The 27,630-nt window shown below is 46.5% G+C and overlaps 1 protein-coding gene across 1 annotated transcript in view; it reads right to left on the minus strand.

Moving 5' to 3' along the window:
* Positions 1 to 12,748: 12,748 nt before the first annotated feature.
* Hunk (hormonally up-regulated Neu-associated kinase) overlaps positions 12,749 to 27,630 on the minus strand; it is a 119,108-nt gene continuing 104,226 nt past the window's right edge. Inside the window, exons 9-11 of the mRNA XM_004645345.2 lie at positions 25,162 to 25,209; positions 18,374 to 18,557; positions 12,749 to 16,067 (exon numbers count right to left, since the gene is read on the minus strand). Of these exons, the coding sequence (XP_004645402.1) occupies positions 15,409 to 16,067; positions 18,374 to 18,557; positions 25,162 to 25,209 (891 nt within the window). The 3' untranslated portion in view covers positions 12,749 to 15,408. The remainder of the gene's footprint in view (positions 16,068 to 18,373; positions 18,558 to 25,161; positions 25,210 to 27,630) is intronic.

The raw sequence follows: 27,630 nt of genomic DNA on the forward strand, positions 1-27,630 counted from the left end.
TTAATTGTTTTCCCTATTTAGTTGATTGCTTCTGATCTCATTCATGGAGTTCTGATCATGTTGGTCCCTCTCTATAACATCTTTCAGTAGCCTGTGTAGGGTTGGCTTTGTCATCATGCAATTCTTTAGCTGTTCTTTGTCATGGAAGAATTTCACTTCTCCATCAAACTTGAAAGAGAGTTTTGCAAGGTGTAGTAATCTGGGCTGGAATTTGTTTTCATAGAGGACTTGAAGTACTCTGTTCCATGCTCTTCTTGCCTTCATGGTTTGTGAAGAGAAGTCGGCAGTAATTCTGATGTGTTTTCCTTTGAATGTGATCTGCTTCTTTTCTCTAGCAGCTTTCAGTAGATTATTCTTGTGCTGAATTTCTGGGATCTTGACTATTATATGTCTCAGTGTGTTTTTAATTGGATTGAGGTTACTTGGTATTCTGTATGCTTCAGTTACCTGAATATCAGATTGTTTGCTCATATTTGGGAAGTTTTCTGCTATTACTTCTGCACATATTTTTTTTAATGTCATTTGTATTGACTCCTTCTTTCTCATTGATGCCCATTAGTCTCACGTTGTTCATCTTTGCATCATCTTGCAGGTGATGAATTATTTTTTCCTGTATCCTAGTTGTTTTTAAGAGATCCTTTCTTACCTTTTCACTAGCTACACCAGTGTCTTCAAGATCTGAAACTCTATCTTCACTTTCACTTAAACGTTTTGCAAGCTTGTGATTGAGATTTTAATTTCCTGTATATCTCTTTGACTCTGCTTCGTGTGATCTATTTCTTTCCTGTATTGCTCATTCAAGGAATCCATCATTTTTCTAATCTCTTTTATTTTTTTTTTATCAATGTCTTCTTTAGAAGCAGTTATAAATTCTTTTACTGCAGTGTTTTTTTCAGATTGGGTTTCCTCCCTATGTTTATGTAGTTGATTCTTTACTTCAGATGCTATGAGTTCTGAGAATTCTTTTTTTATTTCAGAAAAGAATTCCGCTCTGAGTTCCTCTATGACTTTTCTGCTGTTGCTTATTTACTCTAGACACTATTAATTCATACATTTGAGCTGAGCTAGTGTCCTCTGCATTTGTTCTGGGTGGGCATTGGCTTTCCTCCATGTGTTTCTGCATTTGATTCCTTACTGCAGACATTATTAATTCAAGGATTTCTTTTTTCAATTCCAATGTGAGCTCCTCTATACCTTTCTGCAGCTGTTTCTTTATTTCAGAAGCCGTTGATTCATTGCTTTCAGCTGTGTGATTCCCAAGTTGTTCTATGTTAGTGTCCTCTGCACTTGTTACGGGTGGGTTTTGGTTCTGCGATTGCATTTTGTTCCTTCTCGTCATTTTGTGTAGCACTGTCTTCTGACCTTTGTTGTAGATCTTTGTTGCAGTTACAGCCTTAACACCTACTGAAGTTCAGGTATAGATCTACAAAGTTTGGGTTTATCCAGCTGTGCCTGGCTTGGGTCTGGCTGCTGTGCTCAGTTCCTTCCTATTGCTGCCCTTGGGGGTGAACCTGTTGTGCCCCTCTGGCAAGATGTTCTGCTCCTGGACTAGCTGGGTGGTTCTGTCCCCTACACTCTCTGCAGGGATTGAAGCTGAAGGGTTTCACCCCAGGCCTGTACGCCAGGCCTGAGCTGAGGCTGGAGGAGACAAGGTGGAGTAGGGGGGATAGGCAGCTCTCCAACACACTCACCGGGCCTGGACTAGGACTGGATCCAGGGGTTCCCAGAATGCGACAGAAATTCCTACTCTGTGGGCGGGGGGGTACTACGGAGTGATGGGGGGGGCGTCCCAAGAGGGTGAAAGAGAGTGTCACCCTCACTGCCCCTGAGCTGGGACCAGTAGGTCGTGCCAGCACAGGGTACCCAGAAGCTCTCCCATACACTCACCGGGCCTGGGCTAGGACTGGGTCTGAAGGTTCCCGGAACACACCAGAAATTCCTACTTGACGGGTGGGGTGGGGGAGGTGCTGCAAAGTGGTGGGGGGCATCCCAAGGGGATGGAAGAGGGTCTCACCCATGCTGTACCTGGGCTGGGACCAGCAGGTCCTGCCGGTGCAGGGTAGCTGAAAGCTCTCCCACACACTCACCGGGCCTGGGCTTAAACTTGCTTATCTTATTTGTATGCCAAATTCTTTATCAATGTTTGGGAAGTTCACTCTCATTACTTCTGCAAAGAGTTTTTATGCATTTGTGCTCTCTGTCCCTAACTTTTTCATTGACTTCAATCAATCTCACATTGTTTGTCTTTTCTCTTGTAGCTGTAGATTGAATTTTCATGGTCTCTTGCTATTTTTTAAGGTATCTTTCAGGCCGCCCAGATAGTTCAGCAGACTAAAGTGCCTGCTTAGGCAGAGCACAGGGACAAGGGTTTGATCCCCAGCTCCACAAGCCATGCCAGCCCCACCCCAGTGGCACATTAAGACAGCAAATGAGACTGGGAATGGTGCTATGTGCCTGTAATCCCAGCATTTGGGAGGCTGAAAACAGGAGGATCAGGAGACCCTGTACTAAATACATTTTTTTAAAAGAATATAAGGTAACTTTCTTTTCATGGTTGATAACCACAATCCTGTCTTCTAAATCTTTCTTCTTCTTCTTCTTCTTCTTCTTCTTCTTCTTCTTCTTCTTCTTCTTCTTCTTCTTCTTCTTCTTCTTCCTCTTCCTCTTCCTCTTCCTCTTCTTCGTTTTCATTTTTTTTGTTTGGTACAGGGTCTCACCATGCAGATTGGACTCATGGTGATCCTCCTGTTTTCAACTTCCCTAGCACTGGGATTCCAGGCATGCACCACCATGTCCAGCCTTGGTGGCTGACTCAGCATGCCTCAGGGGCAGCCAGCACTGCATGCGAGACCAGGGATCAAACCCCAATCCCTGTGCTTGCCAAAGCAGGTGCTTTGTCTGCTGAGCTATCTCACTGGCCCTTAAATCCTTTTGTAAAGAGTGTACAAAATAGTATTAAAACAGAAAAATTATGAAGGATACAGATTTTCACTAAACAAAATAATATGAACTTCACAGTATTTGTTGTATTGCATAGTGTTGTCTTCAAATTAGTTGTTCATAGTACTGGATATACGCATGCAAAATTGGAAGAAACAAAAAATCTATCTATCTATATAATGAAATTAAGAAGAGAAAATGATAAAAGAATTGAAAAAAAGGAAACAAAATAAATTAAGCATCAACTGCTCCTTTCCAGACTATCAGAAATCCACAGTACAGTTGTACAAACCATTCTGCTTACATGCATAGACATAACTCTTTCCCATATCCCTCTCTGTCCTTCTTTCCTTTTGAACAGGTTCATTCCCTTTTCTCAGTATCTATGTACTCTTCTTGTCTCAGAGACCTGATATTTTGTATTTGCCTCCACTCACTATATTCCATATACTACTTTCATTGGAGTTTTAATCTCCTGGATTTCTGTTTGGATCTGTTTCATGTGTTCCATTTCTTTCCTATGCTGGTCATTCAAGTTTCCCTAGCACGGGAATTGCAGTCATGTAATTTGCTATGTTCTCTATTTTTTTTATGTCTGTTCTAATGTCTTCCATTTTGATCATCATTTCTTTTTTTTAACTTGACATATTATTTTTTCTGTAGCCTGTTCCACTTGTTTTTTTCACTTCTGCTGTTATCATTTCAGAAAATTCCAGTGGTTGGCTGCCAACTTGCTCTTTCATTGTGTTCCAGTCTTGCCCTGGGTAGGCTGAAGTTCTGGAGTCGCATTTTGTTTTTACATCTTGTCATCTTCTGTTTCTTATTTTGTTTTCTGTGTTGATGGTTGTCGGCTTTTTATGGTAGATAGCTTTATCCTGTGTATCAAGGCTTCCAAAAAAAATATCTGTTCCTCAGAGATAGCTTCTAGATGTAGGTGGTTCTTGGTCTTTATATCTATTCCAAAAAACTACCTTCTTTATTTATTAAGAATAAGAACTTGCCATCTATTTGGCTCAGCACCCAGTCCTTTGGTACTGGACTAAGGCAATGGTTATGACCCCAGACAATCACAGTTTTATTATACAAGGGAGAAAAACTGATTATAACAGGTATGACATCCTGGCTAAAGAAGTACAGTTATCAATAACAATAACATCAAGCACAGCTTGATGGAAGGTGAAGAATGATCACCCAATTTTGGGAAACGAGAAGCACAGCCCAGCTACTGATACACTGTAGTAGCTATTAACCTGCTACCTTTAACCACAGGAGCAGATTCTACAGTTATATATATCAAAATCCAACATATTTCCAGAATTGTATGTAATGATTTTCCCCTTAGCAGTGTGATCTTACCCTGTTGCAGTGACAGGGGGAGGAGGGATTTATGAGGGATAAGGGATAAGACAGAAAGATGAGTGAGGTCAAATATAGTAGAGGCAAAGCTGGAAGGTGAAGGATGATCACCCAATTTTGGGAAACTGGAGAACACAGGAGAGAAGTAATGAAGAAGTATTGAAGTGAACCAGAAAGAGACAATGTTCACTCATATGAAAATAACATAAGATGAAGACATAGTTGAGGAAAGAAAAATGATGAATAGAAAAAACAAAAAGGAAGGTAAGAAACCTACATAAGGAAATTTAAAAAGGGGAAAAAACTCAACCAGACAGGAAAACCAATCAAATAAACAAAGAGGAAAAAAATAGTAAAATTCTTCTGGTGTCTACAGTTCTGTGGTAGTATCCAAGTCTGGTCCCAGAAATGTTCTGTGCCCCCAGCCAAGTTTGTAGTAGAACTTGAGTGGGGTGTGGGGCTCATTATGGTTTGTGTCTAGGTGTCCCCTCAAGCCTCATGTAGTGGTGAGGTGGCTTCTGGAGTTTGTGGTTGATTATTGTGGGTGTGGATGCTGCCCCAGCCCTGGGGCCAGTAATCTGCATTACAATGTGAGGAGGGGAGGAGAGGCTAGCTAGCTGCCTGAGCTGCAGCCACTCCTTTTGCCCTCTCTGCTCTTTGCCTGCGCCATGAACTGCTGCCCTCTGCCTATGTGCCTGTCTGCCTTGGAGCCAGCTGAATATGGACTGAAACCTCCAGTAACCATGAGCTAAATAAACCTTTCTTTTCTTCATTTTGAGTGTCATGCATTTGTCCCAGCAGCGAGAAAAAAATAACAGACAAGGCCGATCTTGGCCTCTGGATGGGGGAACTGGGACAGGCCTTCTGTTGCCAGGGCTCTCCCCAAGCTTTGATAGGTAACAGTGGCCCTGCCTGCCCGCTTCTGTTCCATGCACCTGTATGCTGGAGCACGGTGTCAGGTCACCGGCATTACCAACTGTAGGCTCGTATTCTCACTGCTGCTTCTGGCTTTTCCACACCGTTGGTCCTGCCTGGCACCCACACAGGGGCCCGCTCTCCTAAGTGTTTGTTTCTTGTAGGAACACCAGTTAGTAGAGTCACCTTAGTGACCTAGCTTAATTCAGTCCTCAATTGTCTCTACAAGGCCCTACCTCTAAAGATAGTCACATTCTAAAATACCGAGGCTTAGAGTTTTAACATAAATGGGGGGGGGCATGATTTAGACAAGTGATGAGCTCCACCAGAGTGATGCAGAGCTGTGTGAATGTCATCTTGATTAGTCTCATGCCTCCTTCCAAAATGCCTTATCCAGCTGATTGTGGCTATTCCATGGTTTGCATACAACACAGCTGGAAGCTGGGGATCAAGCCATAAGGGGGAAGATAACACCCTATTTTTTTAAAACACACTCTCTCCCTTCTTTCCCCAGCACTCTGATGGAATCACAGGACACTTTAGCACTGGACTACAAACCCAGCCCTTTTTATTTTGAGACAGTGTTTCTAAATTACCCAGACTGGCCTCAGATTTGCAATTTTCCTACCTCAGCCTCCGGAGTGATGAAGACTATAGATATGCACCACTGCACACAGGAAGGATAATGTTCCAACTCAGAGTCAGTATTTACTTTTACTTTACCAAGGAGGCTTCAGGATGCTGGCATGAAAGCTACTGTATGGGTGGGTGGAGGGGGCGATGAGGCACCAGTGCCTACTTATTTAATAGTCACTTCATTTTATTGCCAAATCCTTATAAAATCACCAAAGGAAAAGAATCAAATGAGTATACATTTGATAATTAGAGACAAATGGCTCCGTCATCTAATTGAGGCCCACAATTCCTTGCTGCTAGGATCTATTGCAGGAAGAAACACTGAAGTCTTCAATAAAAGATGTTAGTACCCACAGTCAGATCCCCAGTACTTACTTTTCATATTCTTCCTCCATCCCTCCCTCCCTCTTTCCCACCCCTCTTTCTTTTGGTCATAAACACTCTGCATTAGGGAAGTTTTCACCCTTTAATGTCCTCCAGAAATTCATTAATCTAAGTCTTATAATTTATTTTAACATTTATTCTCAACTCTGTTTTTCACCAATTATTCATCCCATCTACCCACTAACCCTTATGCAAAGGTCTTCTCATCTTCATTCATCCAACCTCTCATTCATTTATCTGCTACCCAATTATCCTCCATCCATCCATCCATCCATCCATCCATCATCCATCATCCACCCACCCATCCATCCATCCACCCACCCATCCACCCATCCATCCATCCACCCACCCATCCACCCACCTACCCATCCATCCACCCACCCATCAATCCATCCATCCACCTACCCACCCATCCATTCATCATCCATCCCTCTATCCATCCATCCACCCACCCATCCATCCATCTACCCATCCATCCATCCATCCACCCATCCATCCATCCATCCATCCATCCATCCATCATCCATCATCCATCCATCCATCCATCCACCCATCCATCCAAGTAAGTGCTTGAATCATGAGTGTAGATACAAAATGACTAAGACAGTGTCCTGGGGGCTTGGGAGATGGTGTACTCAGTGCTGCTTCATTCAACCTGGGAACTACTTAGAGATGGGCAAGACAAATCAGGCTTGGGAAGGTGGAGACAACACTCATGCATACCTGTGTCCTTCAAACACTCCTCACAAAACAATTTCCTCCTTTTTACTGTGGTCATCACCATGTCCCCTCTCACTAAGATGCTGGGACATGGTATAGGCCTGAGATGTTGCAGCACCCCAAATTATCCCAATAGCCTCCTTAATTCTCAGCTTTTCTGAATTAATGGAATGACTCAGCTTGGAAGCAGATGTTGCTACCACAAGCTATGAGCCCTTTAGTCCACCTGTTCTGGTTGAGATCCAAAATGCCCCCTTAAAACTCACATTGAAGGTTTGGTTCCCATGTGACTGGATTTGAGGAACTGAATGGATCATACGCACTCTAACCTCATCAACTGGATTAATCTACTGATCAGTTTAGAGCTCACTGAACTCACTGGGAAGGGGGAACCAATCGAAAGAGACAGATGGCCTAGGGCACACTTCTGAAGGGCACACCTTGTCCCTGGTGGCTTTCTGACTCTCTTCTCCCTTTATGCTTCCTGGCTGTCATTAACTGAAGGCTTTCAATTAATGCCAGGTCCTTCTGCCATGACGATTCTGCCTTGGTGACAACCAACCATGGTGCGAAACTTCTGAAAGTGTGAGCCAAAGGAAACCTTACCACCCATATGATGAGTATGCCAGCTATCAGGTCACAGTGACAAATGGCTAACTGGTGCAGCATCATTCTCCATTATAGCCTCAAATGCATCATCTATAAACAAGAGGTTGAACTTCACCTCTGCTTCTTAAAATTATTTCCCAAAATGTCCTAAATAGAGAGAACATCTATACTCACAAAGTTCACACTGATTTTGTATCTGCATGCATGGCACATTCATCTCGAGTCTTTTGTCTTGTGATTAAATTATCAATGAGTTATGAAAGCCATGCCCCAGGAAGCTGAGCTGTGCTCACCCTGAGACCCCAGAAGTTCCTTGGTGACTGCTTCACACTCTGTCCTTGTGAGCCTCCAATATGGGTCTGGATGCTCTCAAATGTCACATGTAATTGAAGTGGCCGTGGGTAGGAAGGGCACTGAATGCACTATTTGGAACTCTCTGACTCAGATGGCACAATTCATCCCTTTCAGTGGCACGGATGCTTGTCCAGCCCATGGCTCCACGTCATCCAGCTGTGAGTAATGGCCATGATTCGTCTACCAGCATCATTCAGCTTCGCATCCGCTCCACATTTAGACTGGGAGCAAGCTCTCTCTTTTTATATGCAAACAAGGGCCCATTTTTTGAGAAGCCCTTCAAAAAGGAGAAATGGAAAGTGGCTTGAAATGGAAAATAACTTACGGGCCACAGACCTCGCTCCAGTCTGCACAGATGGGGCAGGAATGGATGTAAAAGTTGGAACCAAGTGGTAGAAGCAGACTTGTGCCCAGGATGCCCTCTAAAGCAAACAAGTGACAGCAAACAAGTTTACTGGCAATTTACCGCCATGGTTTGAATGGATGGAGCTTGAGTATGTTCCGAAGGCTGAGTGGATTGCAAGGTATATTAAGAGGGTGGAAACATAACTCAACTGTAGTGTTTAGAAGCAGGACATTTGGGAGATAGGATCAAGAGCATCAGGATAGAGGCCCACTATTGAAAACTGTTGCTGTACAGGAAAAGAGAGCTCAGAGGATATAGACACACATACGCGTGCCTGTTCCTCACGCTGTGATGTCCTACGCCACCTTGAGATCCTGCCAGCAAAACCACCTTGACCTTGGACCAAAATCCTCAGCTAAAAAAATCTCTCTTCCTTATAAATTTACCCAGCTTTAGTTATTTCATTACAGTAAATAAAAAAAATAGACTAACACGGAAAGTGACACAAAGAGTAACAAAGAGAAAAGCTTGGCTCGCTTTCTCCCCATCTGCACTTTTTCTTAGGTGAAACCATTTGCCAAACTCTTAACCAGTTCATCACCAATACCAGCAGACCTCCCAGGGAGCCAGAGACCCCGCCCCCCAGCTCAGATATTAAAAAAGCCCCCCAGGGAATTACTGAAGTGGGCATCTGCGGTGTGTGACTGGAGAAGGCATAAGACCTAGGTAAAGCCAACTAAGCTTATCTGTCACACTGAGAATATACACTTCACTGGGTTCTGGTGAAGATTAAATCGGGTTAAACCACGGCCTAAGGCTGAAGTCTCCCAAGGCCTGTTTTTCTATATCCACCAGATAAAAATGGATTTCACATTTCAAAATACTTGCACAATAAAGACAAAAACTCAGCTAAAAACAAAACAAGAATACATGACAGACTATGTGGCAGTCCTCAGAACTTAAAATATTTGCTTTTTTCAGAAAAAAGTTATAATTTTAGGACTAAAGTAAGAAATATTCTTGAAACTAGCTGGCACACTGAGCTTAGCACACACAGAACATACAAAAAGTAGAGTTTCACTCTCAAAACAGAGAAATTTCTGGGAGCAATTCAGTTGCAAGAAAGGGTACAAATGAATTCAGTAGGTGGGACGAATTTGGTAATATCTGTAGACTGTACAGATGTTATTGTTTGGCCTCCCTCCTTGTTAGTCTGCTAGAGCTGCCATGACCTGCTTGGTGGCTTAGATAACAAAAATATATTTTCTCATCTTTCTGGAGTCCAGAAGTCTGAGATCAAGGGGCTGGCAGAGCCAGTTCCTCCCAAGGCCTCTCCTGTGGGCTGGCAGATGGCCGCCTTCTCGCTGTCCTCGCACAGCCTTTCTGCTCTCTGGTGTCCTTTTGTCTCTTCTTATGTGCATACTGGTCAGATTAGATTAGGTTCCACTCTAATGGCCTCGTTTCACCTTGTATCTTTAAATGTCCTGCTTTTAAATAGGGTCACATTCTCAGGTACCGGGGGACTGGGAAGACAGCTCAGTAGAATAAGCACTTGCTTGGCAAGTGCAAAGTCCTGAGTTCAATCCCTAGTACCACAAAAAACAAACAAACAAACAAACAAACAAACAAAAAAAGCCTCAGGTACTAGGGGCTATGGCTTCAACATAGAAATCTGGGAAGCACACAATTCAGCCAAAATGCTACCCTTAAGTTAAATGAGATATTAAAATTTATGGATTCTAATGTCTTTATTTAGAAAAAGTAATCCTCATGCACAAAGCAGCGCTATAATTGTACAACAATGAGGTAAGCCCAGTCCTTTTATAGAGATTTATTTATTTATTTATTGTGTGGAACCAGGGATTGAACTCAGGTCCTTGTGCTTGCCAAGGAAGCACTTATTCCACTGAGCCATCTCCCCGTCCCTTTATAGAGAATTTTTAAGTGGCAGGTGTCTGGACCTTTCCCAAGGTGACAGAAATATTAACTGCACCCCACAATAGCATATGCTCCCCCAATTCCCAGCTCTGTGCTCACAGGCAAGACCATAGGACTTGTTGAGCCAAGGGGCTGTGAGAAGAAGCAGTGCCCTCTTTGAAGAGCATCAAGGCTGCTGGAAGACTCTCCCTGCGTCTTCCCATACAGTTGATGGAGCCACGAGCCCGAAGCAGCCCAGATCCCTGAATTAGCACACAGAGAACAGCTGCTTTGGAGTTAGCGAGCTGCAGAAAACCACGCAGGAAGCAAATCTTTGTTGGCAAGTTCACAATCCATTGAATGCGTTGTGAAAGCAAAGTCTGATCTAACACACTGGCTGCCAAGGAAGGGAGTCACGGCTTAAATCCGCCATGAATGCGCTGCCCAATGTCAGAGAAGCCGTTTCCGGTACTGGAAGCCGTTGCCCTTTTCCAGGAGGCTGTGATAACAGGTCTACAAAGTATGCATTTTTGTTACAGTACAGAACTTAAATGTAAGTCAAAGTCTTTGCTTTTCTAAGTGAGAAGGGAATATATGTAGCTTGGGCCCTGAAGTCAGAGCCAATTTTACCTGAGAGTAACAGTTCCACAGCCTTTCCCTCTCCACAGTGCACTGTCTTTTCATTGCAAACCACGGGATTCCAGAGGATCCTGGAGTCCGCTTCAAACCTGGCTTTTTTATGTTCCCAGATGTGGCCACCTGAAATGCCCCATTGTCTGCAGATCAGCTCAGACCTGCATACCTGGGGGAGGCGGCTGCCAAGCCCGGGGTGCCTCTGTCATCTCCGTCCAAGTCCACTGCACACCCTGCCCCACCCCCTTTTCTGCATGCTCACAGACGATAAATCCTAGACCTCACTGTGTGCTGTGAACACACATCTACAGAGAAGAAGTACAAGCATGCAACCCATTTGTCTCTGGATCCAGATGTCTGAAAAGCTCTCGGGGGGCAGGGGAGGACCTGCCACGAATAATACACTCATTTACTACGCAGGAAACATGCTTCTTTCCTTGGAAAGTGATGACATTCAATTGAACCGGCTCCCAGAGTTGTTCTCAGTCATGCTCACGGTGCCCGTGGCACACAGAAAATCACATAAAGAAACAAACACAACGACCGAGAGGCTGCCAGACCTCTCCCTGACTATGTTAGTCTTGCATTCGTTCTGAAACTGTCTCACGTTGTGCGATGGCTATATGGAAACAATTTGAATGATTTAATCTGATACAACCCAATGCCATTTGAGAGCTAAAGCGACGACAAAGCTGTGCAGAGGTTGCTGCTTGCTTAGGAGTTCTAGTGAGGAAGAGTCCAATGAGAAAGCCATCTCCAGGCCTGAGGCCTACTGGTCGGTGCTGGAAAGTGTGGGATGCTCAAACCTCGGCCACTCAGAAAGTTATACACACAAAATTGTGCAGAATCTCAAGAAGTCACATAATTTTGAGACTAAAAATGCAAAGACTGGGTCCTCATAGGCACCTCAAAAATACCTGCTGCAAGGACAGCTTGACATGACATCAGCTTTCCCCGCTGACCATGCTGACTTCTCTGCGTTCCTAAGGACACGTGCCAGAGACTCTCAGGTGACCTTAAACTACCAAGAGTCCCAAGTACTCTTCATCAAAAACGCTGGGCTTGACCCAGAGACTGTTGGGTTCCTGCCTACTCAGAAATGTAGTGATCTTACAAGAAAATATCAAAATTAGATACTTGTTCTTTTATCTCCCCAAAGTTTGAAGCAAGCTTTGGATAGTGAGAAAAAGGGCCCCCTCCACTTTCTAGCCACATCACTCTATGAGCTTATTTATTTATTTTCATTTATGTATTTGGTAGTGATCCTCCTGTTTCAGTTGCCCCAGCACTAGGATTACAGGCGAATGTCACCACGCCCAGACTTGCTCACTGTCTCAGTGTGCCCAAGGGCAGGGTAGGCTGGCATGGCATGCAGTACCAGGGATCGAACCCCAGTCCCTGCAGTTGCCTAAAGCCTTCATTCTCTGCTCTGAAAGGGGACATGGTTGAAACAAGGTAGAGCATATGAAAAACATTTTGTGAAGAGTTTATCAAGTGATGACTGAGCTAAACAGTAATCCACCCCGCCCGACTCCACAGTCTGACCCTGTTGCCCCTCTTCTGGGCCTAACACAAGGACTATAACCTCAAGCAACGTTCACCACTCTTCATGCAACATTTCAGAGTCCCCGTGACAAATCTGGAGCCCTTAAAACTAAGAAGTGCTGCTTCATCGTGAACTGCTATCTGCAGTAGGTCAGATGTTCTTGTGCACACAGACCTCTCGTGGGTGAAATGGAGCAGGGACGCTGGAGTGGAACATGTTTCCCACCATTATACGGCTCAGTACTCACTTAGATCTAATTTGTCGCTGGGCCAACACCTTACATGGCCGACCATTCTTTTTACAATGTGTTTGATGTTTTCAGATTCATTAGCAAATAAAGAAACAGTTATAAGTGAGGAAAAAGTGTATTTCACAGTCATTATAAAAGTACATGTATTTAATAATGGTGACATAAATATGGTCCTTATTTATGACCAAATCATACAATTAAAATGGACTTTTCCTCCTGGACTTCACCCCATGGCAGCTGGGTCATTTCCATCAGTAGCTATAGGCTGACTGAAATCACAGGCATGGATAGCTAGAGGACAGTCATGAGTCAGACAACACTCTGTACTTACAAAAGGGAGAGTCAAGTTTTCCATATAAATATAATAAAATAATAAGAATTTAACATCTTTTCTTTCACTCAGTTTCATATTTCTTGGGTGCTCACATACACTAAAAATACAGCTTAGTCCCTCTCCTCTGTTTCCTCTCCACTCACTGGTTCTGAGTAAACCTGAGCTTCGAGTCCATGTTGCCAATGGCAACCCGGCAGCTGGTGATACCACATCTGCTGCTCTCGAAGAATGATCAACACGTTCTCCACGAGCTAACAGCAACACGGAAACACACAGGTTGGCAAGGAAAGTAAAATGCACAAAAAAGACACAAGGATCATGGTGTACAGGTACACGTTCTCCTAGCCTGCTCAGGGGGGCAGTTAGAGGGGAAGCCATCTTGACAAAGGGACTGAAAATCAAGTATGTGATGTCAAAAGGAGAGAGGATCTACTGGATGATTCTTCTCTTTTTCTGCTTAAAAAGCTCCATTTTCAGTGTAAAGCTCAGAACCTGCTTTGAAACTACACAAAGGAATAATCAACAGCAAGGAGACTGATGCCCTCCTATCATGGCCTAGAGGTGGAATGATTCCCATTCAAGGGACTCAGCAGCTCTAGGTCTTGCCAGTGCAGCTGGGTTACTTCCACAGTTGACTAGAGATCTGGTCTGTCCTGCTGACTCAGACCTGGGAGGGGACCACGGAAGTCTCCGATGGCAGAGGGCGCCCCACTGGAAAATGAAGGCTGGCTTGCCATCATCCAGGGACTTGGCCCACTTTGGAATAAATGGACTGAGATGACCCAAGGGTGTGGCCCCAGTGGTAGTCTCAGGTCACATCTCTACTGGTCAAAAGTTGAATCTTCCAATAATGGTGTGCATGCTTGTTATGCCAGCTACTTGGGATGCTAAGGCAAAAGATGGAAAGCTCAAAGGCAGCCTGGGCAACTTAGTCAGATTTGGTCTCAAAATAAAAAGGGCTAATAATATGGCTCAGCACCTGAGCACTTTTTTAGTCCTAGGTTCAATCCCTAATACCACAGGAAAGAAACAGAAGTAAAAAATATCGGAGGATTCTAGGCCATTCCATAACCCATCTCCTAAACTTAACTGCTATCCAACCTATGCCATCCCAGTCCACTGATTTCAAAGGGTGCTAATTTTTTCCCTTCTTGCAATTCTGCCCATGACCAAAGGCCAGGTCCCAGGCCTTCCTTGGAGAAAGCACCCATCAGGCTCCAGTTGGATGCAGTCAAACACCAGGGTTCACAAAACGCACACACAGGGACAGCACAGTCACAAAAGTGGAGACACATCTTTGGTTCGATCCTTGGCAAAAGGTGTGAAAACACAACATGGATTGTAACCCTGTTTGGTGGAGGCTGCTTTCCAGAGGAAGGAAGTGTCCTGTTCTGAACATGTTCCCTGCCTAGCCAGCCTGTTCACAGTTCAAAGCAGAACAGCTCAACTCCAGATCACAAGTCGTTCCTGGGCAGTGTGAAATCTGCGTGGCACAGAGGTACGGTGGCCTTCCTGCCACCCAGCCCTGCTGCAACATTCCTTCTCTCTTTGTAAAGAGCCAGCTGTGTTCCATGCCTTCTCGGAGGTTGGTGGCTCTGCTGGTGTAGCAGGATGAGCACAGGGCGACTGGGATCCTGCCCCCTCCTGCAGGCCACTGCAGTCCGATGCCATCAAACACCACCTGAGCCAGCTTTTCTACCCTCTGAGCTGTATCCTCACCTGCAAATATGAATTTGGTGAGACTGTTTTTCATTTCTCCAGCCAGATTTCAAAAAATCACATTATTTCATCCCATCAAGAAAAAAGAAATTTCTTTGGACAAAATCCTAACCATCAGCAAGTGCCCATCACCATCACCAAAGTTTCTCTTGTGACAAGTGTTTCCTTTAGCTGTTTTCTTCCATCCAGGTCCAGACTGTCCCATCTTTAGTCTGAGGATCTGTTCCATGTTTCTCTTCAGTTCTAGGGGCCCAGCGCTCCAGGTCACCACTCCTAAGCCAGTCCACTCTGAAGGAAATATGGTCTCCATGGACAGACCTGGCCTGCTGCTGGTTCCTCAGAGGCTGGGACCCACTGCTGAGCAGACAGCAACCACTGAGAGGTGCACACACAGCACAGAGGGAGGAGAGACCTGTACCAGTCTAGATCAGTCTGGTTGGATGCATGGTTTCCAGCCCCAAGCCCAGCAGTGTAAGACAGGAGAGGGCTTGGTGAGTGGGTGGAAGGAGGGACAGCCCGAGCCTGCAATCCCCCGCCTCCGCAGCCAGCTCTCCTGGTGATTTCCAGCATCTCGGGAGCACCTAGGGGAGGCTGGGTTGTGCAGGCTTTGGGTGTGTGGATATGGGCTGATCCACGGTTTGGAAGTTGCGTGGCAGGCATAGAAGAGGTCATTGTTCACACACTGACAGATGTGTGGAGCTCTGTTCTGCTGCTTTCCCTACAGAAAACCGGCATCTTGCTAGTCTAGGTTAACACTGCCCCTTGACCCCATCAGCCAGGTTGAAGGTAAGGCTGCTGGGGGCTGGGCACTGCAGGGGAGGCATGCTGGCCTCCAGGGGCCTCTCTCCGGAGGGCTGCAGGCTCTGGTGGCGCTTCCGCAGCATCTGTCCAATGCCCATCATGGGAAACCTGCCTCGGCTCTTGACACAGTTGGGGCTCCCCAGAGGCTGCACAGGGCCACTGCTGGGAACGGGAGGTGGGGAACCCACCTCCTCCTCTTTTGGGGGGCTGTTTTTATCTTCATGAGCAACAGAGATCAGAGTGGGATGCAAAGGAGTTTGGAGAGGTGACGTGCTTCCAGACAACAGCCCTGGGGACAGGGTCCGCTCACTGGAATTCCTGCGAGCCAAGCTCACTGGCGAGTTCAGGAGCCTGTAGCGATGGGATGGGGACAGGAGTTCTATGTGGTCATCACGATCGACAGACTCGAAGGAGCGCACCATGTCCAGCATCAGGGGATCTTCCTTGGGGGCAACGCTGGAGCTCCCAGGCCCTTGCTGATGGGACTCCATTTTTTTTAGGGTTCTGGGGGTTCTGGGAGGTGGGACAGGAATGAATTCCATGGAAGAAGAGGCCACGCAATTGGAATCAGAGGTCTTGCGGAAAATACTGCGGCAGCCGAAGGAATCTGCACAATACGAAAACAAAATCATGACAGTCACAGAAACAGTGCACAGGGAACTTCTCCTCCCAGCACAGACCAACAGCTTAACTGAGTCAGTGACCCTTGGATGGCAAGAGGAGGTAAGAAAGAAAAGGCTTAGCTACTGGAGAGAGACAGCTGTGGCATCTGGTCAGCCCACACCGCAGACGCCCAACAGTGTTCCTGGAGTGGAGAGGACAGGAGGCCCCAGCTTCATACAGACTTCTTGTGTGGTTACTTAAAATTCTAAACACTGCCAAAAGGGCTTTGAATACAAACGTGTATGCACTCAATGAGACACCCACAAAGTTTCTCGAAGGGTGCAGAGCCTGACTCACTGAGCACCTACAAATCTGACCCAGTGGAGACATCCTCTTACATAGCCCCCTCCACTGTTTACTGTAGTACCAACACATACCAGAAAATTCATCATCTTAACTTTAAGTAGGTGTACAGTAGTATCCAGCATGTTCACTGCGCTGCACCACCCCCACAGCTGTTTTCTCCTCGCAGACCTGACACTAGGTGCCTGCTAAGCACCAGCTCCCCACTTCTCTCTTTGCCCCCTTGGCACCACCACTCCACTTTCTGCCTCCATGAATCTGACAGTGCTCAGCAAGTGGACTCACACAGTGAGTGCCACGCAGTGTGCCCAGGTTCACCCGCCGGGATTGCCCTCCCTGCCAAGGCTCCCTCAGGACCTGCTCTCCCCGGATCCAGACCCAGTTCTCAACAAGAGGATGCATCTCTACAGTTCAGGTAACTGGCCAGCTCACACGGTTTCCATGTATGGTGGGCACCGACTGGAATCCACATTGCAAGCTGTGCCAGAAGAGAGGGGAAACCCCTACAGATATGGAGTGGGGGGAAATAAGGCCAAATTCATGCAGAATGAGCTCTGTCTTAAGTTCTGTGACTTCTTTCTGTGTAACATTTTTATAGGTCCCACAGAAGCCCAGCTGCAGGAGCAAGCTGCTGCCCACTGCGAGTGGTTTGGGGAGCAATGGAGGGTGCCAGGACTTGCCTACATAAATAAACACAGACACAGAAACAAACCTCCTCAAGCAGTTCAGATGCCTGAAATTCATCATTATAAAAAGTAAAGTTTTGTTCAGGACTAATGTCCCAATCCTTGGTCAGTACACAGGCACCTCCCTACCAGGTCCACTGCATGCTCCACACCAGGGAAGCAGGAGGTTTTGCACAATGTGGGGACAGAGGCTAGGAGTCCCACCGGGCGCTGAGCAAGCCTGTGCTGCTCCCAGATGGGCATGGCCTTCTTTGAACCTTTGTTCTTCATATTTAAAACAAAGGGATTAGGTGCTTTGATTCAACAGTGCTCTCAGTTACAAGAACTTCTCTACCTCACAGCTACATGGCTCGGTGTCCCGCCCTAGGTGTTTCTCCTGTGTGTGTCAAACCTGTACCTCGTGAGCTTTTTCTACTTCAGTGTTCATCCTGGAGCAGGAGACTCACACTGATCAGCTGTCTACCATGTGCCGGATTCCAAAGCACATGGAGAATCTTCCATGCCTCTCTTATTCCACCCACCCAACACTTCCAATGGGCAGGAGCTCTTCCAACTAGGGGAACCAACAGGGACTCTGTGCCTACAACAAGTGGTACCACTCGGATTTGAATGTGGCTCTGAACACCCTCCTCCACCCAGAGCCCAGACCGGTCACATCTCAGTGAGTTTCCAAGCCACGTTTCTGGGAAGGCTCCAAGGAAACCAAAGCCGATTTACACCTCTGTCCACCACTCTCTCTCCTCCTGCACCTGACCTCTTATTTCTGCATTCAGGTCTCTACTCACGCAACACCGTGCACTCATCTCAGGTTCCAGAAAGCTGTCTCAGTCTCAGATCCTGCACAATTATCTTGGTTCCTACACCCTGGTCTCTTCTCCTGTAACACTATACCCTTACTGTGGTCTACAATACAATGCGCCCTCATCTCCACTCCCACACACAGCGTACCCCAGTCTCTAGTCCTACAGTTCTCTGCACCTCAGCATCTGTCCCCACAGTGCCATGCTTCTGCTCTACAATGCTGTATACTTCAACCTCTCCTCCCAAAATGCCATGCATGCCGTCTTCTCAAATGCTTCCTGTGGGTAGCTAATGCCTCCCAGCTTGGCTGGCCCTGGACAGTCCTCCTATTGCTGCAGATGTGCGAACACAGCTCTGCGCCTGCTCCGCTTTCCACTCAGCCCTCCCTGGTGAGGGGTGCACAGCACACTAGCTCTGATAAGGGTGAACATCCGCCAGGTTCCCAGGTGGGCTGACCCACCTTTGTCAGGGAAGCTGGCCTTGGAGGCCTTCCGGTCCTTCAGCAGCGCTTTGGTGTTCTGAATCTGTGTGATGAGGGAGGCTGAGGAGGGCTGCTTGTGCGCGGGCAGGTTCTTGTCCGTCTTCTTGGAAAAGGGGCGATGAAGGAAATCCCCTTTTTTCTCCTGTTCTTTGGGCTTTTTGTCCTTCAAAGCAGAAGCAAACACAACACACACTTAGACATGCCTGAGAACATACCAGGGGATTCCTCTTCAAAATCATCCAAGCAGCTACAGAGCTGGAGCTGTTCAACTCTCCTCCATGCTTCTGAAGGCTGACTGAGGGGAGAGCTGAGGCCCCGCCGCGCCTGTGCCTACCTAGCAGGCCTTGTGCAGGGAGCGTTACCCTGGGAGGCTGTTTATTCCCCAACTAGCCCCAGGGAAGGAAACCTGTGAGGCATTTGTAGGAAAATGGATGCACTTTGGGGCCATAATGCTAAGTGAAATATATCAGACACAGAAGGTTAAATATCACACACTTTCTCTGAGAAACCCAAAATTTAACTAATTTAAAGAGAAACATAAAAGATATCTGATAGGAAACAGGGCGGTTGACCCTGTGAGACAGGAAGCAGATCTGGGGATAGAAGGAGATAGGAGGGCAATGAAGGGACAGGAGTACAAGGGCCAAGATGTGCCAGGTGCAGGAACCAAGTCCCCGTGATAGACTGCATCTCACAAACACATACTAATGAAACAAAGAAACGAAAAAGAAAGACTTTGGGAGGCTTTTGGATGACCAAAAATAAGCGAATGTTTAAATCTTTAACACTTATGACAGTCAAAGACGCATCGTCATTAACCTCTCCTAAGACTCCCCTTCCCTCGGAACACCCCACACACCTCTCGCCACTCCCCAGGCAGTTCTGCAAGTCCTCTGCCGTGAATGTCTCTAGCTGTGCTGTTGGGGGTGCCCTGGCGCTCCGAATCAACTCAGAATTTCATGGTCATCATCTTGACTTTGGGGAAGGGCCAGGAGGCACACGGCACAGGTCCAGTAACTGAGGTGGGCGAGGACGCACGGCACTGCTTTCACTTGACAGAAATCGCTGCAGCGCGTTGAAGTGGTCCAGAGCACCAAGGCGCCATGAGCAGACGGAACCGTGACTTCCAGAACCGCACCAGAGAGCAGCAGGGACAGCGGGATAAGAGTGTTTGAAAGAAAGAGTATTTTGAGGGCGACTCATGGCAGTGTGTCTTCCGCTGTATGAAGTCTTTTTAATGTAAAGATTCATCGGATTTTTGATCACACGTTTGTAAAGTGGTGCCTTAAGATTCCACCCACAATAAAGACTTTGCAGCTTAAGGAAGTGTCCAACATAAGTGAACAAAACCACAGAGCCCTGTGCAGCCCTAGACGGGTTCTGGACCGTCCCACCCTCTGGGCATTCAAGCACTTGCCTGAGCACTGAAAACTCCCATGTGTGCAGCTTGTTTGCTAAAAACCTTGTTATAGCCTGGCTTGAAATCCCTCTAAGGGGAGTGAACTTGGTATCTGACATATCTTCCACCCCACAGCCGCTGGCATGAAGCCAGGCACTTGGAAACTGTATAATAAATAGTTATTGAAACCTTAAGAAAAATAAAGGACAGTGGAGACTGAACTGAATTCAAATGAATTGAGTTCAGGTTTCTGGGAAGGGGATGTCACTAGGAAGTTCTTCTCCTGGCCCTCAAGACTGTGCTTGATGTTTACTAGGAAACAGGCAACCGCATCCCTGACCTCGCCCTGGCTGAGGCACAAAGACAGATTTCCACATTTTTGCCTTCAACTTGAAGAGCATTTGCAATTCAAGAGAGCTCATCTATTTTTCATGTAAGTTGCTGAAAAGCTGCTCAACGAGATACATCTTAGCACTTTTCCAACAGTGCCCTTTCTGCCGAGGGCGTGCAGTGCGGCTGCCTAGTGAGGCTCGCTTTGTCTGGTTTTCAAATGGGAGAAACCAACAGGGAGGAAATGGAAACTGGGGAAGGATGCGGGGCCTTCAGAGCCGTCTCAAGAGGCAACAGTTCCTTGGGCCCAAGCCTTAGCCAAAGTGGCTCATCCCCAGTGGGGATGGAAAGAAACAAGGGGGACGCTACCTCAGCACCTGAATGGCTGCCATGTACCACAGGGAGCCCCACGGAGCAGACTCATAATGAGGTGGCTTCTGTTTTCCCCTTTATAAATGAAGAAACAGCCCAGGGTGGTTAAATAATTCACTCAGAAACAGACCAAATGCTCAGATTCTCACAGCTTCAAGCTTGGTGCTGTGAACCCGGAGAGGCGACACAGCCCTCTCAAAGCCTTCATGGGCCCAGGTCAGGCCAGTAGGGGAGAGGAAGACCACACAGAGGCTGTGCAGTGGAGAGGGCCGCTGTCATCCTCCAGCTCCTCAAGGTGTGCCGTGGAAAGGCTGTGTGCTCACGCTGTTTGCTGGTGCTATGCTTTGAATGCTTCTCCGACGTCTGTGTTGACATTTAATTGGCACTGTAACAGTCTTAAGAGGTAGAACCTGAAGTATAGTGTGGCCCTTCATGACTATAGTTCCTGATACTGCAGAGGCTGACACAGGAGCATCACTTAGGCCAGGAGTTCAAAGCCAGCCTGGACAATGTAGTGAGATCCCATTTTGAAAACAAACAAAACATACTCAAAGCATTAAGACTTTTGGGCTGGGATTCCTGGTACCAAAAAAAAAAAAAAAGAATTAGGACCTTAAAAATGTGATTAGGTCAGATGACCCCTGTCCTCCAGAAGGAATGAAATCTGTTTTCACAGGACTGTATTAGCTACCACAGGAGTAGGCTCCAAACAAACGGATGAGTCCAGCTAGACTTTTCTCTCCCTTGGGCATGTTTCCTAGCCATGTAGTGCCCTGCACCAGGTTCTGATGTAGTTAGAAGGCCCTTGGCAGATGGCAGCATCAAGCTCAGGCCTTCAGCATCCCAAACTACCAGAAATAAATAATCTCTATGTTCTATAAATTACTCACTTTCAGGCATTTTGTTAGAGCAGCACAAAAGCATGAAGACATTTAGGGTGCTACAAAGGGGACCTCTGTGCTCCAGACCCCTCCGGGCAAGGCTGGGTGAGGACAGTCAAGATTCTTCACTGCTTCATGCTCCTTTGTGTGCATGAGACACTTGTAGGCCACTTCCTCTAGGGCAAAGGAGAATAAGCTTCACACACACACACACACACACACACACACACACACACACACACAGAGTGCTTCAAAAGGGACAAGGCTGATCTGTCCTGAAAAGACTAGAAGAATTTCTACCTTTAGTTCCATCTCTGTTTCTGTCTCTCTCTCCCCTCTCTCTCCATCTCTCTTCCTTGTTCTTTTCTCTCTCTCTCTCTCTCTCTCTCTCTCTCTCTCTCTCTCTCTCTCTCTCTCTCTCTCTCTCTCTCTCTCTCTCTCTCTCTCCCTCTCTCTCTCTCTCACTCTCTCTCTCTGAAAGTCATCATTTTTACATGTTAATACATTATACAAGAAAACCCCCAATGTACTTTTGTTGATGGGAAGATAAACTAGTATTACTACTATGGAAATCTGTATGCAGATTGCTCCAAAAACTAGAACTTGAAACCCCACTTGACCCAGCTGCTCCCCTTCTAGGAACCTTCCTGGAAGAATTAAAGGCATCCTATCCAGTGGTTCCTGCACACCCATGTTTACAGCAGCACAGCTCACGATCACTGAGTCATGCAAGGCGCCTATGTGTCCATCAGCCCATGAATGGATGCAGAAACTGTGTTTACACACAATGGAGTACAGCTCTGCCATAAAGAAAGGTACATTCCAGCTGTAGGGGACTCAGGTCAACAGCTTCTGACACTGCCAGGCAAGCAGAAGACCCAATACAATTATGGACTACTGGACTATTTTGGAATATTTTGCTGAGTTCACACACCTATAATATTTAAATGACGGAACTAAGCAAAAAAAGGGGATACAGATGAATGTCCATTTTGTATCTGTGTATTCAAAATGGTTAGGATAGATATATAGTTACATTCTCTTCATGAACAGAGGCATTGTTCCAATGGTGTTTGTAAATAGGATATCATGTCTGCATCTTGTACAGCAATTAACCACTAGGAAGAGAGTATGCAATGTGTTAATTATTGAAACTGTCCTACCAATTTGATTTGAAACTGTCTCATTGCTATTTGTTTCTCAATAAAATTATGGAAAAAGAAGAAAATAGATTGAATAATAAAGCTTTAATAACCTTAAAAAAAAGAAGGGGCTGGGAAGATGGCTCAGTGGAACAAGCGCTTCCCTGGCAAGCACAGGGCCTGAGTTCAATTCCTGATTCCACCAAAAAAAAAAAAAAAAAAAAAGAAAGAAAGAAAGAAAGAAAGAAAGGTACATTCGAGTCATCTGTAGAAAAATGGAGGCACTTGAGCGCTTGTGTCCTCAAACCTTCAAAACATCCTCCCCCAGGGAACAAGAGTCAGCAGCTTCCTAGTACCCAGCTTCAGGGAATCTGTCAAGAATTCACTCCTGACAACCCCAGTGGGCAAGAGAACATGCACTAGTCCTTGTAGAAGGGCCAACAGCCCAGAAGAAGTGCTTTTGCTTACAACCAGCTGACCTCACTGCCCTCCAAGTCCAGGCTACTAAGTGCAACCGATCACCCAGTTATACCTTTTCATTTGCATGGTCTATTTTCTCCAAAAGAAATTTTCTAAGAAGCAGGACACTAAATTGCTTTATATAACAGAAAAAAAGATCTTTGGAGGCACTAACTACAGCCTCCCTTGCACAGCATAGCCCCCACCCGGCGATGCTGCTGCCTGCAGGGACCGGGCTTCCCTCTGATTCTCCAGGCCAGTGCTCCCAGAACCAAGCTCAGCCTCAGGGCTGGTGAGGGATTTCAAGCTCTCAGCTCTGCGGCACATCTTTTCCGCAGGCGAAGCACAGTCTTGCTTCCTCAGGCAGATCGGAGAGGAGACACACAAGGCCCAGATGCATGCCGCCCACGGTACAGCTTTGTTCTCTATCTACCGCTTCCACCCACTGGAAATGTGCCTGGACACTTACAAAACTGGGTACTTTGAAAATGTGGCCCCATAAAGAATTATCTACCCCCAAACTCTTTCAGCATCTTGTACCATTTGATGAAAGAGAAGAAGTAGCCATGGGGTGCTGCTCTCCTGGGCCACCGGGAAGAAACATGTGCAGCTGTCAGCAGCCAATGAAAGGAAGAGACCCAGTCTTCCAGAGGGCTAGTCCTTCCTAGGCTTTTCTCTGCTGTCTGTGCCGTGGGAGTGTCACAGCCCCTGCAGAATGATGATAGGCTCCTGCCTGGAGCTTCTAGAACACCGCTGTGGTAGGGGCTTGTCACTCTGGACATCTAGAACCTACTCCTGGCTCTTTCTATAACTTGCTGGGTAATCTTGGGCATGCCATTTATTTTTACTTAACTATTTCCTTTTCTGCGATCAAAAGTGTGGGTCCTTTCTGGCTCTTTGAGGATAAGCACGACTCCACATTGCATCTGCTTTACTGTATGAATAGCAAACGCGCTGACTTGCCTGGAATGGATGTGCTCAGCTTTCCCATCATCCCAGGCTGGAGGAAGACCTGCTGCCTGAGGAACTGGCCTCCACTCACTCAGAGTGGACCATGGAAAGTGGCTCTGGTAGCAAAGGAGCCCTGGGGGCTGAGGCCAGCAGAGTTGTACCTCTCAGTCCAACTCATGGGGGAGGGGTGTTTCTGGGACTTGCAGATTAACCTAGTGATTAGGAAGCCTTATGCAGCTGTTTGGAACATCACCACCAGGTGCCACACAGTAACACCTGGGATGGCCCAGGGGCCCAGGTGTCACTGGTTGATTGGTCTTGGTTCCTTGCTGCCCATTACATAAGAAAAAGCCTGATTTCTGCAGCTGAAAAGAAGCTATGAGTGAAATAATAAAAAGAAAATCAGGTTCATAAGTGAGGCACTAAGCCAGGAAACCCTGGGCTGTTTATGAGCTCCATCTCCGAACCAGGTAGAAAGAGGAAGGCACAGCCTGGTGTGTGGTTAAAGTAAAACAACTGAAACACAGTCAGCTCAGCAAAGCAAGCACCCATCTGGTCTGAAGGGATTCTGATAAACCCACGCTCACAGAAAGACTTTGCATATTTTAACCCAGACTGATGATAGGGGTTTGCAGGCCCTGATGTCTGGGGCAGAGACCGATCAATCCTTGGGGTCCCACATGATGGTAAATTTCATTTGCCAAGTCAACTAGGTCATGGTACCTGCTGTTTGGTCAAATACCAGTCTAGATATTCCTGTGAAAGTAGTTAGATATTAATATTTAAATCAGCAGATATGAAGTGGATTACCCTCCATAATGAGGGTGGGTTCTAGCCAATCAATTGCAAGCCTTAAGAGAAAGAAAAGAAGGTCTACACAAAAAACTGCCTCTAGATGCCTTTGAACTTGACTTGCAGCATCAACTCTCTCCTAGGTCTTAAGCCTGCTGGCCTACTCTGCACACTGTGGGCCTGCCAGCCCCACAATTCAGAGACAGAGAGGAGACAGAGACAGAGAAACATAGAAAGGCAGAGACAGAGAGACAGAGTCTCAGAGTCAGAGAGAGAGGCAGAGACAAAGGGACAGAAAGACAAAGAGACAGAGACAGAGAAAGACACAGAGACAGACATAGAAAGTCAGAGAGACAGAGACAGAGATAGAGACAGAGAGACAGAGACAGAGAGAGTGTGACTGTTCCTCTGTCCACCTTGACTTAACCCCCAAGTTCTTACCTGAACAGAATGGAATTCAAAGTCTCTTGTCCAGGTGTCCAAGGAGGCCTGTGAAAAGCACCATTTTTCAACAATTAAGAAGTTGCACCTGCTGTTTATTCCCTAAACTCAACCTCTACCACTTCACCAGCAGCTCTGACTGAAAATTATTCATCTCAATGTTTATACACACACACAAAAAAAAAAAAAAAAAAAAAAAAAAAAAAAAATCAAACCTCTAAATCATAGTGGAAGTAGTGGCAGATGTCCTAATTTTTATGCTGACTAGATTTTTTTAGGTACACTTTTTATCAAATTCTAACTCAGAACAGAGCAACCCTCTCATGAGGAGCAAGCAGCCAAAGTGTCTCAAACAGCAAAAACAAGCCAGGCATGGAGGTGGATGACTCTAACCCCAGCACTCTGGGAGGCTGAAACAGAGGATCACAAGTTCAAGCCCAACTGGGCAACCTAGCAAGACCCTGTCTTGAAATAAAAACATTCAAATAGGGCTGGAGATATAGCTCAGAGCAAAGGCCATGGGTTCAATCCCCAGTACCACACACGACAGCAACCAGCGAAAACCATGGCAACGGCACCCAGTTAAGAAACAGACCCCAGGCGGGGCTCAGGGGATGACACCTCACATCCTCTTCGGCCTTTCTGTGCACAAAAGTAAGGCTGTTTTGATTTCCAGTAGCACAGCCCATCTGACCTGATTCTGTACTTCATTTCTGAAAGTTGCATTGATTTTTAAATAAAACACCAAATGAGCATTTTAATATTTACCTTTGAACTCTTTGTCCCTGTTGTGGGTTGAATAACATCCTCTCAAATTTCCTAAGCTGAAGTTCTAAGCCCCAGGACCTTAGATTGGACCTTACGTGGAGGTCGGGGTTTCATGAGGTAATCAGGTTAAAACAGGTTAGAATGAATCCAAAGTGACTGTGTCCTTGCAAAAGGTGAAAATGTGGACATTGAGACATGCACAGGAGAATGAGTGCTGCATGAAGACGAAGGCAGAGATCATGGTGAGATGTCTCTAAGCCAGTGATCACCAGCAACTGCCGCTGGCCCAGGAAGAGGCCCGGCGCAGAGTCTGCAGCCCGCAAAACGAGCCCGCTCTGTCACCACCTGGGCCTCGGCTGTCGGCCTCCGAAGCTGCACAGCCATGAACTGCTGCTCAGCGATAGCATTTGCCAGAGCAGCCTGATCGGTTGAACCCGGTCTCCTTGGTCCACTCTGTAATTTTTCTCCCAAAACCCAAATATTAGTTTCCATTTCAGAAAAGACCTCCTGTTTGGTTTTTACATCTTTAATGGACACTAATTTTTAGAAATGACTAACAAAAGTGGCTGTACCTACATGACTTAAATAGCTAGTTTAAAAAAAAAAAAAAATGAATGGGCACCTCCCCCACCACGGTCCCTGAGGAACTCTGCCTTAGGAAAAGGGGCCCACGGGTACATGCACAGGTGTCTTCAGGTGAGACAGTTATCCCATTTTTCCAAATCTATTTCCTGCCTTTTAGAGGAAGAAGAGATGGAAGCAATAACAAGCCTTAAAAATCACAGCACTGTAGTCCCAAGTGGGAAGGTTCTAAAACTGAATTCAGCTCATTTGTCTAGTTGGAGAAAAAAGGGCTAGAATGAAGAGGTAGTACCAGGCCATCTTTGTGGTCAGTTACATGGCTTTGTACATCTGATCCCCACCCAGCCAGTTGTCAAAGAACCTGCAACTGTACCAAGGTCCCTGTCCCCACCCTCCCTCCACCCCACAGTGTGACCACCTCTGCTCCACCACAAGAGCAACAGCAGTGGACAGAGGCGGGGCCTGGGCCCTCGCAGGCCTCCCAGGGAGTCCTCTCACTCACCCCCTTCTGCTCTCTAGGTTCCAACAGAGACAAGCTGGGCACGCTCATAACAGCTCATAATTTAATTAGCAGAAGTATCACTGCAGTTTGGAGAAAACAAATGGATCATAGAAAATTGAAGCACTGTTTGCCCATTAGTGCTCCTATTTAAATCCTAATGGTTCAATATTTTAACAAATGTTTAAAACGTTCACCATGTGTTTTCAGGCCAAGTGAAATAACCGTTGGAGAAAAAGAATCTGAGTGCAAGAAGAGGCCCTTTCTCTTCAGGGCTCTGACACTCAGACACACAGCTGCACAGGCTGGGTGTGAGGGTCGTGGAGAGGATGAGACAGGTGCGGCAGCGGGCAGGGGTGGGGGCGTGCAGGCTGCACACACCAAGCATTCCCTGTGGGTAAAGTTGCTTCACTGTGTGACACAGATGCAGACCAAGAGGTAAAGGAGCCCAAGGTGAGTTGTGCATCCGCTGCCTCGGCAGGGTGAGCGCCTTCCAGGCACGGGCTGGAAGCTGCCCCCTCCTGCCTTGAGCTACGGCCACATGATGATGATCAGCCCAGGCACCTCCCTCACTGCCATCCAGGAGGTGGCCCACCTGCAAGATTACAACTCTCCACTTG

This window comes from Octodon degus, unplaced genomic scaffold (genome assembly GCF_000260255.1).
Source record: "Octodon degus isolate 3935 unplaced genomic scaffold, OctDeg1.0 scaffold00225, whole genome shotgun sequence".
NCBI lineage: Eukaryota > Metazoa > Chordata > Mammalia > Rodentia > Octodontidae > Octodon > Octodon degus.